Consider the following 15,682-nt stretch of genomic DNA (forward strand, 5'->3'; position numbering starts at 1 on the left):
CTCCCATATTCCCTTCACTCGGTCTCCCTTTGGCCAGTCCACTCTATTTGTGTGACCAGGGAGGCAGTGACAGTAGCTCTGAGAGTGTGTGAGCATGTACGCCCATGAGTCTGTTGTGTTACTATGAGTGTGTATGAGTGTGAGCCTGTTTGTGTTGGTGTTTCTCCTCTGCATCTCTCACAGATAGGATTCACCCTCTCCTTCGCCTAGTTTTTCCCCTCCAGATGTGCAGCTCCTCCACCCACCTGCACACAGCTGGACCCTGATCCCCTCTGGGCATGGGGGACACTGACCATGACTTTGGCAGGATGGGCAGGGGTTCCTGGGCTCCCTGAAAGGGCTGGCCTTTGGGGGTGTGGGGTGGGAGTGGGCAGAGAGGAGGCTTCTTCCCAGAAACAGGCCGGCCAGACCCCTAGGGGCCGTAGGGGCCAGCACTGGGGCAATGCCTGAAGCTTCTGCATGCAAATAGAAAGTTAATTTGGGCAGGAGCTGGGTTGCTCTCAGTCCTGCTGCCCTCCTGCCTGCTCTATTAATATGGATCCAGCTCTGGTGCCTGGCATCACTATTTATAGCCCAGAGGCAGCATGGCCACACCCCCTTATGTGGGGGAGAGTGAAGGGCTGAGGAGGGGGCAGAAAACACACAGCTATAGGGGCCCAACTGAAGGATCCCTAGATGCCTACATCCTACTTGGGTGGGCCTGGCACTGCTGGACTGGAATCCACTCAGACTCCCCACCTCCTTCCCGGCCTGGATTGTGTGGTCAGGCTCTTGATCCCCACCACCCATGACCCTGGGTTGAGTGGGTCTGTCTAGACCCTGTGAACTCATCACTAATAAGCTTGTTAAATGGCTAAAGGGAGGGGGAGGGGCTTGACAGGGCTTTTTCTGAAACAGCTGTGGTTGTAATTATGTGGACAGTGTGGTTGGCTATCATTTATTCCAGTTATGAATACTGTGGGATCCTCTTCTCTGACTGGTGACTTGGCAGGGAAGGCTCCCTCTCTATCCTTTAGAATTGTTGGTATCTGGCTACCTGGGAGGGCCTTTGTGTATGCCAGGATAGTGAGTGGCTTTATCCACTATGGTTATCTGCCATGGGCTTCTCAGCCTACTAAACCCCCAACCCAAGCAATGCCCAGGATCCCAGGAACAGACTCCTGAGCTTCTTAGTTAGGGACCTGCCAAGGTACCCACGTGGCCTGGGATGCCCCTTGCCCTTGTGGCCTGCCTGAGCTGAACTGTCTCAGCGTCCAGGAATGTGGACTCCTCTGCCAGTCTTAGACTGACGTGAAGCTTGGGGTGCCAAGTGGCACCAGATTGGGTAGACACAAGGCTGAGACCGGGGGCCAGGGGTGTGGACAAATTGGAAGGATTGGTGGTAGAGAGCAACAGGGCTCTGGCTTCTCCCAATATAGTATCTTCTGCGGGAGCCCGCCAGCACCTGGTGTGGCTGGGAGGTGGAGTTCTGCCAGCTACACTTAGATGCCTGTGGGCACACCTGCCACTGTGCACACTCCTGGTGCCCCTGGCTACATTTTCCAGCTCCCACATGCCCTCCCCCTCCAGGTGCTCACACTTCCTGGGCAGGACTGGGCTTGTGTCTACTGCCCGGGAATGTGCTTGGCTGAGGCCGGGCCCAGTGGCCTAGTCTTGGCCTGATGCCAGGGGAGACCAGGGAGCATGCAGAAGGTGCTTAGTCAGAAAGAAAGGTGGTGATCGCACCCTAGACTTGCAGCACACAGCTCTCCTAAGGTCACAAAACAATAAAGAGTGGGAGCAAATTCAGGACCCCCCCAGGTCATCGGACTGATCTATGGTTTCTCCCCTTGTTCCCTATCTCAGAGCTTTTTTGTGTGACCCTGGAAGTTGCTGCCTCTCAGACTGACTCTTCTACCCTTCTCCCCAAGGGGCAGATAGATGGATCATGCATACAGGTTGGGGTTGGGGGACAGGGGTGTTGGTGTTCGCTGAACATTTTTGTGTGTGTGTGTGTGTGTCTGTGTGTGACGGAGTTTTGCTCTGTCACCCAGGCTGGAGTGCAGTGGCGTGATCTCAGCTCACTGCAGCCTCTGCCTCCTGGGTTCAAGCAATTCTCTGGCCTCAGCCTCCTGAGTAGCTGAGACTACAGGCACCCACCACCACACCTGGCTAATTTTTGTATTTTTTGTATCTTTAGTAGAGATGGGATTTCACCACATTGGCCAGGCTGGTCTCGAACTCCTGACCTCAGGTGATCCACTTGCCTCTGCCTCTGAAAGTGTTGGGATTACAGGTGTGAGCCACCACACCCGGTATTCAAGTGTTTGCTTTCTCTGCAGGCTGCATGTTGTGCCTGGGTCAGTCCACCTTCCTTCGCTTTAACCACCCGGCTGAAGCCAAGTGGATGAAAAGCATGATTCCAGCAGGGGGCCGAGCCCCTGGGCCCCCCTACAGCCCTGTTCCTGGTAGGTACCAGAGTGGGGGGGGGCACAGGGGGCTGGGTTGGTGGTGTTCCTTCAGCAGTCCTCCTTGCTCATTTCAGCCACACTTGGAGTGTTAGGGCAAGACAATACCTAAGGTCTGGGCTCACTGCCACCGGCCATGGGCTGGTGGAGAATGCCAGGCAGTGGGACCACCGAGAGCTAACCAAGGCAGTGCTGCTTAGGTAAAACTGAGAAATTATGTGTCTTAAGGGATGGCGGGCTCTGCCAGCTTATACCCCACTGCCCTGGAGGTTGCCACTCAGTGTCTGGAACTCTGGCCCACTTGTGTCACCACAGGGAGCCTCACCCTCTAGGGTGTCCTGAGGGGCAGAAGGAAGCATTAGGTTGAACTCCCTGTAAGCTGTGGTGGGGATCATGTCCTTGGGCCTCGCCCAACCCTCACTCTATGCCTTGCCCGCTGATAACTCAGTGGAGCAGCTGTATTTTGTGTGTGAATTATTGATCCCCAGAAAAGAATTGGTGATTGTTCTGGGGAACCAACACAGGACCCCTCAGCCCAGCTGCATAGGGGATGGGGTGCAGACCAGGAGGCTATTATTGGGTCTACCATCTCAGACTTTGCGCTGGCATTTAGATGGCTATGGGGTGACAGGTGACAGATGGACATGGATGTCACGTACACCTAGGGGGGTGGTAGCAGCAGCCTAAGTGGATAGCCTGGGGACCTGAAGAAAGGTGAGTGGTCGGCCGGGCGCGGTGGCTCAAGCCTGTAATCCCAGCACTTTGGGAGGCCGAGACAGGTGGATCACGAGGTCAGGAGATCGAGACCATCCTGGCTAACACGGTGAAACCCCGTCTCTACTAAAAAATACAAAAAACTAGCCGGGCGAGATGGCGGGCGCCTGTAGTACCAGCTACTCGGGAGGATGAGGCAGGAGAATGGCGTAAACCCCGGAGGCGGAGCTTGCAGTGAGCTGAGATCCAGCCACTGCACTCCAGCCCGGGCGACACAGCGAGACTCTGTCTCAAAAAAAAAAAAAAAAAAAAAAGAAAGGTGAGTGGTCACTGGGATTACCAGTATCCATGGCAACCCCTCTGACTATATCCCACACAGTCCCCATAATTTTGGACCCAGACTCAGTCTTGCAAAGTCTTTCTCTTCTCTTCTCCCCACCCTCAATCTTTTCCAGTCCTCTGGGGGCTCAGAAGCCTGGTTTCCCAGTTTACTCCCTAGTTAATTTTACCCTGCCCTCACCCCAGCCTTGTCATGTCACTCCCTTAGCTGTTTGGGGCAGTGGTTCCAGGGACTCCTGTATGGTTGACTAGGGCTGAGGCATGGCAAAAGCAGGCTCTTGCTGGCATGGCTTAATGGGATAATTGGAGGCACTGAGCTTCACCTCCTTGCTGGCAGCCTGGCTTCCAGGAACCAGCCATTAGCACCAGCTCCCTCCCCTACCTCTGATTGGATGAAGACACACCCTTCGCCCAGCCCTGGAGGCTTTTTCTTTTTCTTTTTTTTTTTTTTTTTTTAATCCTGGGCCTCTGGTTCCTATGGTGGGAGGCCCTGACATACTATTAGACTAGGAGCCCCTGGAACTTCTGGCCAGCTCTGCAGCAGGTGCCCATCTTCTTTTTATAATGCCCTTCTTTTTTCTTTTCTTTTTTTTTTTTTTTTTTTTTGAGACGGAGTCTCGCTTTGTCACCCAGGCTAGAGTGCAGTGGCCGGATCTCAGCTCACTGCAAGCTCTGCCTCCCAGGTTCACGCCATTCTCCTGCCTCAGCCTCCCGCGTAGCTGGGACTACAGGCGCCCGCCACCTCGCCCAGCTAGTTTTTTGTATGTTTTAGTAGAGACGGCGTTTCACTGTGTTAGCCAGGATGGTCTCGATCTCCTGACCTCGTGATCCGCCCGTCTCGGCCTCCCAAAGTGCTGGGATTACAGGCTTGAGCCACCGCACCCAGCCTTTTCTTTTTTTTTGTTTTGAGATGGAGCCTCACTCTGTCGCCCAGGCTAGAGTGCAGTGACGCGATCTCGGCTCACTGCAACCTCCACCTCCTGGGTTCAAGTGATTCTCCTGCCTCAGCCTCCCAAGTAGCTGGGACTACAGGTGCGTTTCACCACACCTGGCTAATTTTTTATTTTTAGTAGAGATGGGGTTTCACCATATTGGCAAGGCTGGTCTCGAACTCCTGACCTCAGGTGATACATCCACTTCAGCCTCACAAAGTGCTGGGATTACAGGTGTGAGCCACCATGCCTGGCCTCTTCTTTTTTTTTTTTTTTTTTTTTTTTTTTTTGAGACAGTTTGCTGTGTCACCCAGGAGGCAGGAGTGATCTCAGCTCAATGCAACCTCCTGGGTTCAAGTGATTCTCGTACCTCAGCCTCCTGAGTAGTTGGAATTACAGACGTGTGCTACCATACCCAGCTAATTTTTTGTATTTTTAGTAGAGGTGGGGTTTCACCATGTTGGCCAGGCTGGTCTTGAACTCCTGTCCTCAAGTGATCTGCCCACCTCGGCCTCCCCAAATGTTGGGATTACAGGTGTGAGCCACTGTGCCTGGCTTACCTGCCCTTCTTGAGGAGGGATATAGGATATAGATTGGAGGAGTCTAGTCTTGGGGTGAATTGACAACAATAGGCTTAGAGTGCCTATCACTGTTAACTGTTTTAAGTCACAGGCAGGAAGGCCCTGCCAATTCCCTTCCTTTACAGAAGGAGAAACTGAGGACAAGTGACTTGGCTAAGGTTGCATAGCAGGTCAGTGGCAGAGCTAGGTGGTACCAGAACCAGATCTCCTGGCTTCTTCTCCAGAGCTCTGTTAGTCTCACTGTGCTAGGAGGAAGTAGGCTAGTGCCCTGGCTCTTATGCATATGCAGCTCCCCAAAGTCAAAGACCTTTGCATTTCCCTCCAGCAGAATCAGAAAGTCTGGTAAATGGGAACCACACCCCACAGCCTGCAACACGGGGACCCTCGGCCTGTGCCAGCCACAGTTCCCTGGTGAGCTCTATTGAGAAGGACCTGCAAGAGATCATGGACTCACTGGTGCTAGAGGAGCCTGGAGCTGCTGGCAAGAAGCCTGCCACAACCTCTCCACTGTCGCCGATGGCTAATGGTGGGCGCTACCTGCTGTCTCCCCCAACCAGCCCTGGTGCCATGTCTGTGGGCTCCAGCTATGAGAACACCTCTCCAGCCTTCTCTCCACTCTCCTCACCAGCCAGCAGTGGAAGCTGTGCCAGTCACTCACCCAGTGGGCAAGAGCCAGGACCTTCTGTGCCCCCGCTGGTACCTGCCCGTTCCTCCAGCTACCATCTGGCCCTGCAGCCCCCACAGTCCCGCCCAAGTGGTGCTCGCTCTGAGAGTCCTCGGCTGAGCAGGAAAGGGGGCCATGAGAGGCCTCCCAGCCCTGGCCTCCGGGGTCTGCTAACAGACAGCCCTGCAGCTACTGTGTTGGCGGAGGCCCGGAGAGCCACTGAGAGCCCCCGGCTGGGTGGGCAGCTGCCTGTGGTGGCCATCAGCCTGAGTGAATACCCAGCTTCTGGTGCTCTCAGTCAACCCACCAGCATTCCTGGCAGCCCTAAGTTCCAGCCTCCAGTCCCTGCTCCCCGAAACAAGATTGGCACACTCCAGGACCGCCCTCCCAGCCCTTTCCGTGAGCCTCCAGGCAGTGAGCGGGTGCTAACAACTAGCCCCTCACGCCAACTGGTGGGCCGAACATTTTCAGATGGGTTAGCCACTCGTACCCTGCAGCCTCCTGAGAGTCCCCGCCTGGGCCGGCGGGGCCTGGACAGTATGCGAGAACTACCCCCCTTAAGTCCATCTCTGTCCCGGCGAGCCCTCTCCCCACTGCCCACCCGGACCACCCCAGATCCCAAGCTAAGCAGGGAAGTGGCAGAGAGTCCTCGGCCCCGGCGCTGGGCAGCCCATGGGGCTTCACCAGAGGACTTCTCCCTGACGCTGGGGGCACGAGGCCGTAGGACACGGAGCCCCTCACCCACACTGGGTGAGTCTCTGGCACCCCGCAAGGGCAGCTTCAGTGGCAGGCTGAGCCCAGCCTACAGTCTGGGCTCTCTTACTGGGGCTTCACCCTGCCAAAGTCCCTGTGTCCAGAGGAAGCTCTCCAGCGGGGACTTGCGGGTGCCTGTCACAAGGGAGCGGAAAAATAGCATCACAGAGATCAGTGACAATGAGGACGACCTCCTGGAGTACCACCGGCGACAGCGCCAAGAGCGGCTCCGGGAGCAGGAGATGGAGAGGCTGGTGAGCAGGTGCCAGGGAGGCTTGCCACTGTCCATGGCAGAGTCTCTGCCAGGGCTCGAGCAGGCCAGCTGGCAGAGCGGGAGGGGCCCTCAAACAGGGCTTGGGCTTCTCAAGGTTCCCCACCTCCAGGATACACTTTAGTGATCAATATCTTATGGTTCTGGTGCCCTGAAGAAGAAATTCTTTTGAAATTTCTAAGGCTTTATTTTAAATTCGTGCTAATTTTGCATTTATTCAACATAGCATTTGTTTTAATGTATAAATTAAATTTCACATTGTTTACTCAAGCACAGTGAAGCTCTAGGAAAACATACCACAGGTATGGTAAGACCTTGAACCTCCCAGTTTGAGAAGCAAGTTGAAGTAGGTTGAGTAGGCTGAAGCTCAGGGAGGGGAATGGCTTTGTCCAAGGTCACACAGCAAGTTCTGGCAGAGCTGGAATTGGAACCCAAGTCTCCTGACTCTAAGACTTTTTTTTTAGAAAAGTACCTTGTCCTTTTTTGCTTCTCTTTGGCTTCTACAAGTGGGTGGGAGCTGCTCACCCTGGCCCAGGCAGTATCATCTAGGAGTGTGGGTGGCAGGGAAGAAGGACAGAGCAGGATAGGCAACCCTGGCCTGACCGTTAGCCAGCCTCTGTAATTGTGACTGTGTGCGTCCGTGTGCATGCGTGTGGGTGTGTGCAGGGGCCGGGTGTGGCTCTAGGCAGCTGTCCTGGAGATGGCATCTGAGCTGGGTCGGGGCCAGGATTCCCCAGATAACTCAGGGAGCTTAAGGGGCTCTGGCTGGTGTGTACACAGTCGAGCCCATGTACAGAAGAATGGATTCTGCCCTCTGTCCTTGCAAGCAGAACAGGGTTCTTTGGGAGGTGAGCAGGAACCCTGGGACTGGTTTGAGGAGGAGAATCAGAACTGATGAGAACCAGAACTGAAGCATCTGGAGATGCTTTTGGAAGAGGTTGGGACAGTTTTGGATGAGGGTATAGGATTGTGTGTTTGTGTTGGATGGGGGTGAGATGAGGCAGATTCCGTCTTTTCCTTTGCTGCATCTTCTCTTTTTTTTTTTTTTTTTTTTTGAGACGGAGTCTCGCTCTGTCACCCAGGCTGGAGTGCAGTGGCCAGATCTCAGCTCACTGCAAGCTCCGCCTCCCGGGTTTACGCCATTCTCCTGCCTCAGCCTCCTGAGTAGCTGGGACTACAGGCGCCCGCCACCACGCCTGGCTAGTCTTTTTGTATTTTTTTAGTAGAGACGGGGTTTCACCGTGTTAGCCAGGATGGTCTCAATCTCCTGACCTCGTGATCCGCCCGTCTCGGCCTCCCAAAGTGCTGGGATTACAGGCTTGAGCCACAGCGCCCGGCCTGCTGCATCTTCTCTTCACTGTTTTTGCATTGGTCTAGATGGGAATGCATGGCCATTCTAAGCTGGGGTCTCATCCTGGAGAGGGGGCAGTAAGCCTGGCACAGGCAGAGTGGCAGGCACAGTCTCCCCCAACTCCTCCATCAGTCTCCCCAACCCTATTCCCACACATAAGCACACATCTTACCACTAGTCCTGACCTGCCTCACCTGCCACTTTAAGTCTTGGAGGCTGCCCGCCCTGCCCCTCCCACCGCAACCAGGCTGCTTATCTGGGTCCTGGGGCAGGGGCGGAGGCACTGGCCCAGCCTCCCAGGTGCCGAGGCTCTGTTCCTTTTTTTTTTTTTTTTTGCCATGGAACTGGGCAAGCAACAGGAGGGAAGCTGGGTAAGTGTATGAGAACGCCTCTCCAGCCTTCTCTCCACTTCCTGCGGTTTGGGTTCATGGCCAAAATGTAAGTGGTGAGAGACACTTGAGGAGATCTAGGAACCCTAGAGAGCCATGGGAGCCTCACAAGCCAGGCTTCAGGCCTATAGATAGGCCTGCAGGAGAAGGCGACAAAGACCAGGAATGCGATTGTATCATCCCTCCTTTACTTCCTAGGCCCCTGAGAGGTGACTGTATCTTGGTGGGTGTGTATGTGGAGAGGGGTGGATGAAGTGGTAGGGCCATGGGAGTACTCACTCATGGGCCTGGGCATTCAAGGACTGGTAGCAGCCCATCCTGCTGATAAACAGCCAAGGGCTGCCTGAAGGTAACTTGGAGCTGAGGTGGGGACAGAGGGCCATGTCCTTGGTTTACCTCTTCTCCATGTGTGTCTGTGGTTGGGTGTCTGGTCCCTGTGGGCTTGTGGGTCTGTTTTCCAGCCCTGTCTGTCTGCATACGTGCCCACCTGTCTGTATGCTAGACTGTGTTTATCTGTGAGTGTGCATCAGTGTGCATTTGTGCATGTCAGGGCTGGTGTCTTTGTACCTGCTTATTAATGCAAGTCCAGGGCACATATTGTGTCCTTGTGTGCCTGTGCATCAATGCTGGTGTGTCAGTGTGTGTCCTCGTGTCTGTAGTTCTGTGTGTACCTGCGTTAGGACGAGCACCCGAGTTTATCTGTGTCTCATTGTGGTCTGTAGTCTACTTAACAATATGTTTCCGTATGTGTTTGGTGTGTTCCTTTGTGTCCATGAGGAAGCCCTGTCCTGGGGTAGATTGAAAAAAGAAAGGAACAGGAAGACGGAAGGGGCTGCCCCAGAAGTGGGGCACCTGTCCACATGGCACAACAGCCTGGTTCTTCCTGCCCACTTCTGGGGCACCCTATTTCCCTCTGCCTCCCCCAGGTCTTGGAGTCAGGCATCTCCTGACTTGACACTGATGACCTAGCCACCAGTAACCTTGCTCTCCCTCCTGACAGGATACTGAACCTGGCGCTATCCCCACCAGGGCTCAACTTCCTCCCCTTCATGTCCTGCTCTGTCCATCCTCCCCAGGAACGCCAGCGCCTGGAGACCATCCTGAACCTGTGTGCCGAATACAGCCGGGCTGATGGGGGATCTGAGGCCGGGGAGCTCCCCAGCATTGGGGAGGCCACCGTAGCATTGGCACTGGCAGGCCGGAGGCCCTCACGAGGCCTTGCAGGGGCCTCTGGGCGGAGCATCGAGGAGCCTGGAATTGCCACCCAACGCCTGTGGGAGAGTATGGAGCGCTCAGATGAGGAAAATCTCAAGGAGGAGTGCAGCAGCACTGAGAGCACCCAGCAGGAGGTGAGATGGAGGGGTAGGCAAGACAAAGAGGCTGAGGTTGGACCTGCTGGGGGCAGAAGAGGCTAGTGTATTGAATGCCAAGGTCCAGTGAGGAGAAGGATCAAGTTTGGGAAGAGATTCGAGAGCAGAGGTGCAGAAATGAGACAAGGAAGAGAAGGGAGGTGTTGATGAGCTTCCCAAGCTATAAATATGCTTTATGACCTGCCTTTCCATGGGGCTCCACCCAGGCCTGGCACTCAGTGGTAAATCTTTATTATCTTCAGCAGAGCCCTTATTGCTCCCCTCAAAGGTAGGGGTGGGGGGGCAGGGAATTAGCCTCCTGTCTCAGTCCAGCTATTCCTCAGCAAGTGCGTGGAGGAACAGGTGATCCATTTTCTTGGTCTGACTCCAAAAAGCTCTAGGCTTCCTCAGTTGATAGCTTCCCTCCCCTCCAGCACGAAGACACACCTAGCACCAAGCTCCAGGGAGAGGTGCTAGCCCTGGAAGAGGAGCGGGCTCAGGTGCTGGGGCGCGTGGAACAGCTCAAGGTCCGTGTGAAGGAGCTAGAGCAGCAGCTGCAGGAGTCAGCCCGAGAGGTGAGCCATGAAGGCCCTAGCTAGACTCTTCCCTAGGCCAACTGAAGGCCCCAGAGAGGGGCCACAGTCATCTGCTTTGATGGGGACCCTGGTGTCTGCCCCCAGGCCGAAATGGAGCGAGCACTGCTGCAGGGAGAGAGGGAGGCAGAGCGGGCACTGCTGCAGAAGGAGCAGAAGGCAGTGGATCAACTGCAAGAGAAGCTGGTGGCCTTGGAGACAGGCATCCAGAAGGAGAGGGACAAGGTAACCCACACCTGGCCCGGCTTAGTACTGGGTACCAGTGGCCTGGGAGAGGAGAAACGTCTTCTCTGGGGCCCTGCACCCCTCACCTCATCATCCATTCTGCAGTACAAGTGGTCTCTGTGGCCTTCCAGGGACAGGGTGACTTGTCCTCCTCTGTGGAAGGTACCAGCTTGGAGGGCACTGTCAGGGGCTGGGCTGGTGTCTGGGGTCTCCTCTGTTTGGGTCTGTGTGCTACCTCTGGGTGCCTGCCATCCTAGGCCCTTTAAGGCCCTTCTAGGAAGTGCCAAAGCCCCTTCTTGGGCAGTGAGCACAGCCCGAGGGACTGACACTGGGGAGTGATTCAAGTTTGGGTCCCACCATCTGGAGAACATCTCCCTCCAAGCATGCCACAAGTGCTTACATTGTGATCTTTGGGAGATGACCCTCGGGCCTCTGCTTCCCTTGAGCCTTCAGGATCTGCAGCCTCCTGTCCCAGGTGACCCTAGCTTCTGCCCCTGCCCCTTTCAGATTTCGTGCCAGCCTGCAGGGGCCACTCCCGGATGGCCAACACCGTGCCAAAAGCTCTGAAGTGGAGAGGGGTCATCTATTTCTGGATCTGACAGTATTTTTCCAATAATTTAATTTTCCTTCTGGATTTTTTGAGTTTCTTCCTCTTGCCCTCAGTTTTGAGGATCTTAAAAATTCTTTGACCCGTTGGGTTTTTTTTGTTTTTTTTTGGAGCTTTGGCTCTGGCCCCCAAAACCACACTCCCAAATTCTGTGCCAAATTAACTTCATGCTTGCCAACTAGGCCTACACTAACGCCCCTTCTAATCACTGACCTGGGCTTTCCGCATGCCCCTAACTGCCAGTGCCACCCAGGTAGGGCTGAGCCATGCCCGCTTTTGCACTAACTCAATGGGTGCCTCCGTGCCCCTGGCCTCTCCCCAAATGCTGCCTCCTTCTTTTCTTGGTGTGGGACCCCAGAGTTTTGATATGAAAGGAATTGGCAGGAGGACTGGTAGCTCAACTTTACTCAAGGGGGCATTGGCAGGAGGGGTATAAGGGTGGGGGAAATGCTTGGCTGTGGCGCTGCTCAGACTGAAGTTCTTCCCATTGGAAATGCCTAGGCTGCTGTCTTAGGCTACTGTCTGAGGACAGCATAAGATAACTCAAGGAAGCTTCCTGGCAGCTTCCTGTACAGCAGACCAGGCTGTCTTCCACCTATTCCCTTGCCTGCCTTCTGGAGCCAAGGAGCAAGGAGGCCCAGTTGTGGGCATGGTCTTGGAGGGCTTGAACAGGACTTCTCTGCCAACACAGTGGCTACCCTTCCTAGCTTTCCCCTGGGGCTTCCTAAATTCAGATACCCATCAGAGGTTGGTAATGGGTAGCCCCTACTCTTCCCCTCACCCCGAGCCACCTATAACACAGGGTATTTTACAGCCTGAGTCCAAGGCTGAGGAAGCACCTAAACCTCAGCAACTGGCCTGATCGGGTCCTCCTCTCTGGGGATGGGTAGATGAGTTGGGTAGAGGGGTGGGAGTGACTGGGTTCAGCACAGGGCCTCACTCCCAGGGATAAAGCTCAGCATTTCAGAAGGAACCTGCCTAATCTCGTTTCCCGCTGACCTGGAGTGTTTTGGAGGCCTGGATTTCACTTTCTCTGTGGGGAAGAAAGAAGTTATTTGAGGCTGTGGTAGTGACGGTGGTGGTGGTGATGGTGGTAGTGATGGCAGTGGTGTGGAGGGTTCACTCGGCTTCCCTCCCCTGCCCCCAGCCCATGGCTCCACTCTGACTTTGGAATCAGTAATCAGTTTCTCCTCTGCCTGTCCTTTGAGGGGTGACTCACCAAACCCTCCCCTCATCCCCCTTCCCGCCCTCAGAGGTGTCATCTCACCCCAGACAGAACAGTCCACCCCCTCTGTACCCACTCCTGGGAGTCTTACTACCATGACAACAGCCCAAACTAATTGCAACCCTTATCCCTGAAGTTCAGCCTGCAGGGCCAACACCCCACCCTGATCCTGGGCAGGAGGGGAGGGAGGCCAAGGGTGTTGGGCTGGGGTCCACTCTGCCACACTGCTTTAACATCCTCAGCTCCTGATTCACGCCCAACCCTGGATTTAACCTTCACCATCACTTTTTACCCTGGGTTAAATTTTGGTCTCTGGGCTGTGGTAGAAGGGGAGGGATGAGAACTGGAGGCTCCGATTCTGTGATGCGGAACCAGCCTTGACTGGTTTGGAGAGAAAACAGAGGGCCTTTTCTCAGGACCTACCCAACAATTTCAGTTTAAGGGACCCCAGGAGACCAAAATCTGTGCCCTGCCCCCACACCTCTGCCTGTGTTACCCCACCCCCTGCACCTCTGACTGCTGTGTTACCCTTCAGCTCCTGGCCTCGGGCCCTCTGCCTCTTCACCTCTTTCCCTCCTCACTTTCCCTTTCTACTCTTTTCTTCTCCTCACCTGGTTATTCTCCTCTTTGATTCCAGCCTTTTTTCTTCTCTCAACCCCCATTGCCGACCCCCATTCTGTCCCGCCCTGGCCTCCCTCCCGCGCTCCCCTCCCGCCGCTGCCGGGCCGGAGTTGAGGAGTGTGTGTTCTGTTTCTCCCCTGTGCCCCGCCCTCTCCCTCGCCCTCCCGCCGACCAGGAGAGGGCGGAGCTGGCCGCGGGACGGAGGCACCTGGAGGCCCGCCAGGCGCTCTACGCCGAGCTCCAGACGCAGCTCGATAACTGCCCCGAGTCAGTGCGGGAACAGTTACAGGAGCAGCTGAGAAGGGTCAGTTCCACCGCCCCCCCTCCCCCGGCCCCCGCGGGCCACGCCCCAGAAGGAAGAGAGGAGAGCGGTGGGACGGGACCACCTGGCCCCTGCAGTACCTGCCGGACACCAGGGTCGGTGCTGTGGCTTGGAGGGAACCGGGAAGGTTGCGGGGTCAGCGCTCCAGGCCATGATGCCCGCGAAAGGGCAAGGCCAAGTACAGCGGGAGCTGGGTGAAGGCAGGTTTCCTACCCAATTTCCCCGGGTCCAGCCCCATACAACGCATGTCCCTGTGGCCTGGCCTTCCAGGTGCAGAGTGGCATTGCAAGCACCACCCAACCCCCTTTGTCACTGTCGTTGAAGGAGGCAGAGGCCCTGGAGACTGAGACAAAGGTCTTTGAGGACTTGGAGTTCCAGCAGTTGGAGCGGGAGAGCCGCGTGGAGGAGGAGCGTGAGCTGGCGGGTCAGGGGCTGCTCCGGAGCAAGGCTGAGCTGCTCCGCAGCATCACCAAGAGGAAGGTGTGCCCCACCCCGTTCCCTGCTGCGTGCTGTTGGAGGCCTGTGACCTGGGTTTGAATACCAATGACTTAACAAAAGTTAACTTCGCCTGTTGTGCCTGGGTTTCCTTGTCTGTAAAATGAGAATTATAACAGGTTGTTATGAGAATTAAACAAGATGTAAAGACAGAATAAGATGTGATTGTAGTAAGCACTCGGTGAAGAATAGCTATTATTATTAAGCTCTGACTCCCCTCGGTCTTCCAGTGGAAAGTGGATTCTGCTCCCATTCAGAGCTTGGCACTGGCCTGTCAGGAAGGTGAAAGATGGAGGAGGAGGAGGTTTGCCCCGTGCGTGCAGAGCTCTTGTCTGGTGGAAGTGCTGGGACACACAGAAAGATTTGAGATCTGGATATTAGAGCCAGCTAGGGGCCCTAGAAAGGGCATTCATGGCCGGGCGCGGTGGCTCAAGCCTGTAATCCCAGCACTTTGGGAGGCCGAGACTGGTGGATCACGAGGTCGGGAGATCGAGACCATCCTGGCTAACACGGTGAAACCCCGTCTCTACTAAAAAAAAAAAAAAATACAAAAAACTAGCCGGGTAAGTTGGCGGGCGCCTGTAGTCCCAGCTACTCGGGAGGCTGAGGCAGGAGAATGGCGTAAACCCGGGAGGCGGAGCTTGCAGTGAGCTGAGATCCAGCCACTGCACTCCAGCCTGGGCGACAGAGCGAGACTCTGTCTCAAAAAGAAAAAAAAAGAAAGGGCATTCATTTGGGTTCCAGCCATGGCTCCGTCCTGCCTTGGCCGAGCTGTAAAACAAGGGTTATTGCGTATTGTGGCCTGGTTGGCTCTGACACGCTAGCTAGATACTGTGATTGTCTGCTCCTGATCTCAGCCAGACCACAGGATGGTGGCGCAGGTGCCTGTGTGTGAGGGTGGGGAGTAAAGCTGGGAGGAGGTATGTGTTAGTAAGGGTTGGGAAGAGGTGAGAGAGGGACTGGAGAGGATGGCTCAAGCAGCTTCCACCCTTATGGCTGAAGCTTGTGGCCAGGCACATGCACACATGCATGTACATTATGCCTGACTGGAGTTAGTATGGAGGAAGTGAGCATGGTGAGATTGGGGAGGGGTGTCTAAAATTGGCGACTTAGAAGATTTGCTGGCTAGCCTGGGGTTGGTGGTAAGTGGGGAGCTGCTGGACTTTCCTTGAGTCCAGATCCCATGCTTCTCTCCCTGAGCTGCTGTCTTACAAATGCACTGACTGATGAATGGAAGGAAGAAAATTGACACACCTAAGCACATGAGTGTGTGTCAGGCACCTTGCTGGGAGCCTTCCTTGGATTACCTCATGCTGTCCTTAGGATGGTATCACAAGACAAGTGCTATTATCCCCATTTTATAGACAAGGAAACTAGGAGTAAGAGAAGCTACACATTTTGCCCAAAGCCTCCCATAATATAAGCTTCAGAGTCAGAATTGGAACCCAGGCCTGTTGGCCCAAATCCCATGTTCCTTCTACTGTACTGCACTGAGGCTAGGGGTGGGCACTTCTCTAGCCTCTTCCTCCTTCTTCCTGGAGGTAGGGAGCTGTAGATCAGCTAATCTCATCCCTTTGGGATTCTGGTGAGTATAAGCTCCAGGGAGGTTGGGAGGGCTTGGCAGTAGTGGATTCCTCTTCCCACACCCACGCTGGCTCCTGGGAAACCGGAGCTAAACCCCTGGGACCTGGGGTATCACATTCTTCCCCATGCTCCTCCTTAGGAACCTTATCTAGCTTTCATTCTCAGACCCTAGTGTCCCACCTAGGCTCTGTCTACCCTGGTGCCCTGTGCCCCCCTGCCC

General features: G+C 55.1%; 1 protein-coding gene across 25 annotated transcripts in view; it reads left to right on the top strand.

Annotated features, from left to right (window-relative positions):
* Window positions 1-15,682, top strand: part of LOC105476399 (pleckstrin homology like domain family B member 1) — a 53,070-nt gene that overhangs the window by 14,801 nt on the left and 22,587 nt on the right. For 15 of the 25 annotated variants that reach the window (XM_071075656.1, XM_071075658.1, XM_071075662.1 and 12 more), the window contains 7 exons: window positions 2,322-2,447; window positions 5,339-6,684; window positions 9,518-9,790; window positions 10,225-10,365; window positions 10,471-10,608; window positions 13,237-13,365; window positions 13,708-13,863. In XM_071075656.1, coding sequence (XP_070931757.1) covers window positions 2,322-2,447; window positions 5,339-6,684; window positions 9,518-9,790; window positions 10,225-10,365; window positions 10,471-10,608; window positions 13,237-13,365; window positions 13,708-13,863 — 2,309 coding nt within the window. Of the gene's footprint in view, window positions 1-419; window positions 1,938-2,321; window positions 2,448-5,338; window positions 6,685-9,517; window positions 9,791-10,224; window positions 10,366-10,470; window positions 10,609-13,236; window positions 13,366-13,707; window positions 13,864-15,682 lie in introns of those variants that run through there. The other 10 variants (XM_024791035.2, XM_011732320.3, XM_011732323.3 and 7 more) reach the window with 3 other exon arrangements.

This window comes from Macaca nemestrina, chromosome 12 (assembly GCF_043159975.1).
Source record: "Macaca nemestrina isolate mMacNem1 chromosome 12, mMacNem.hap1, whole genome shotgun sequence".
Lineage (NCBI taxonomy): Eukaryota > Metazoa > Chordata > Mammalia > Primates > Cercopithecidae > Macaca > Macaca nemestrina.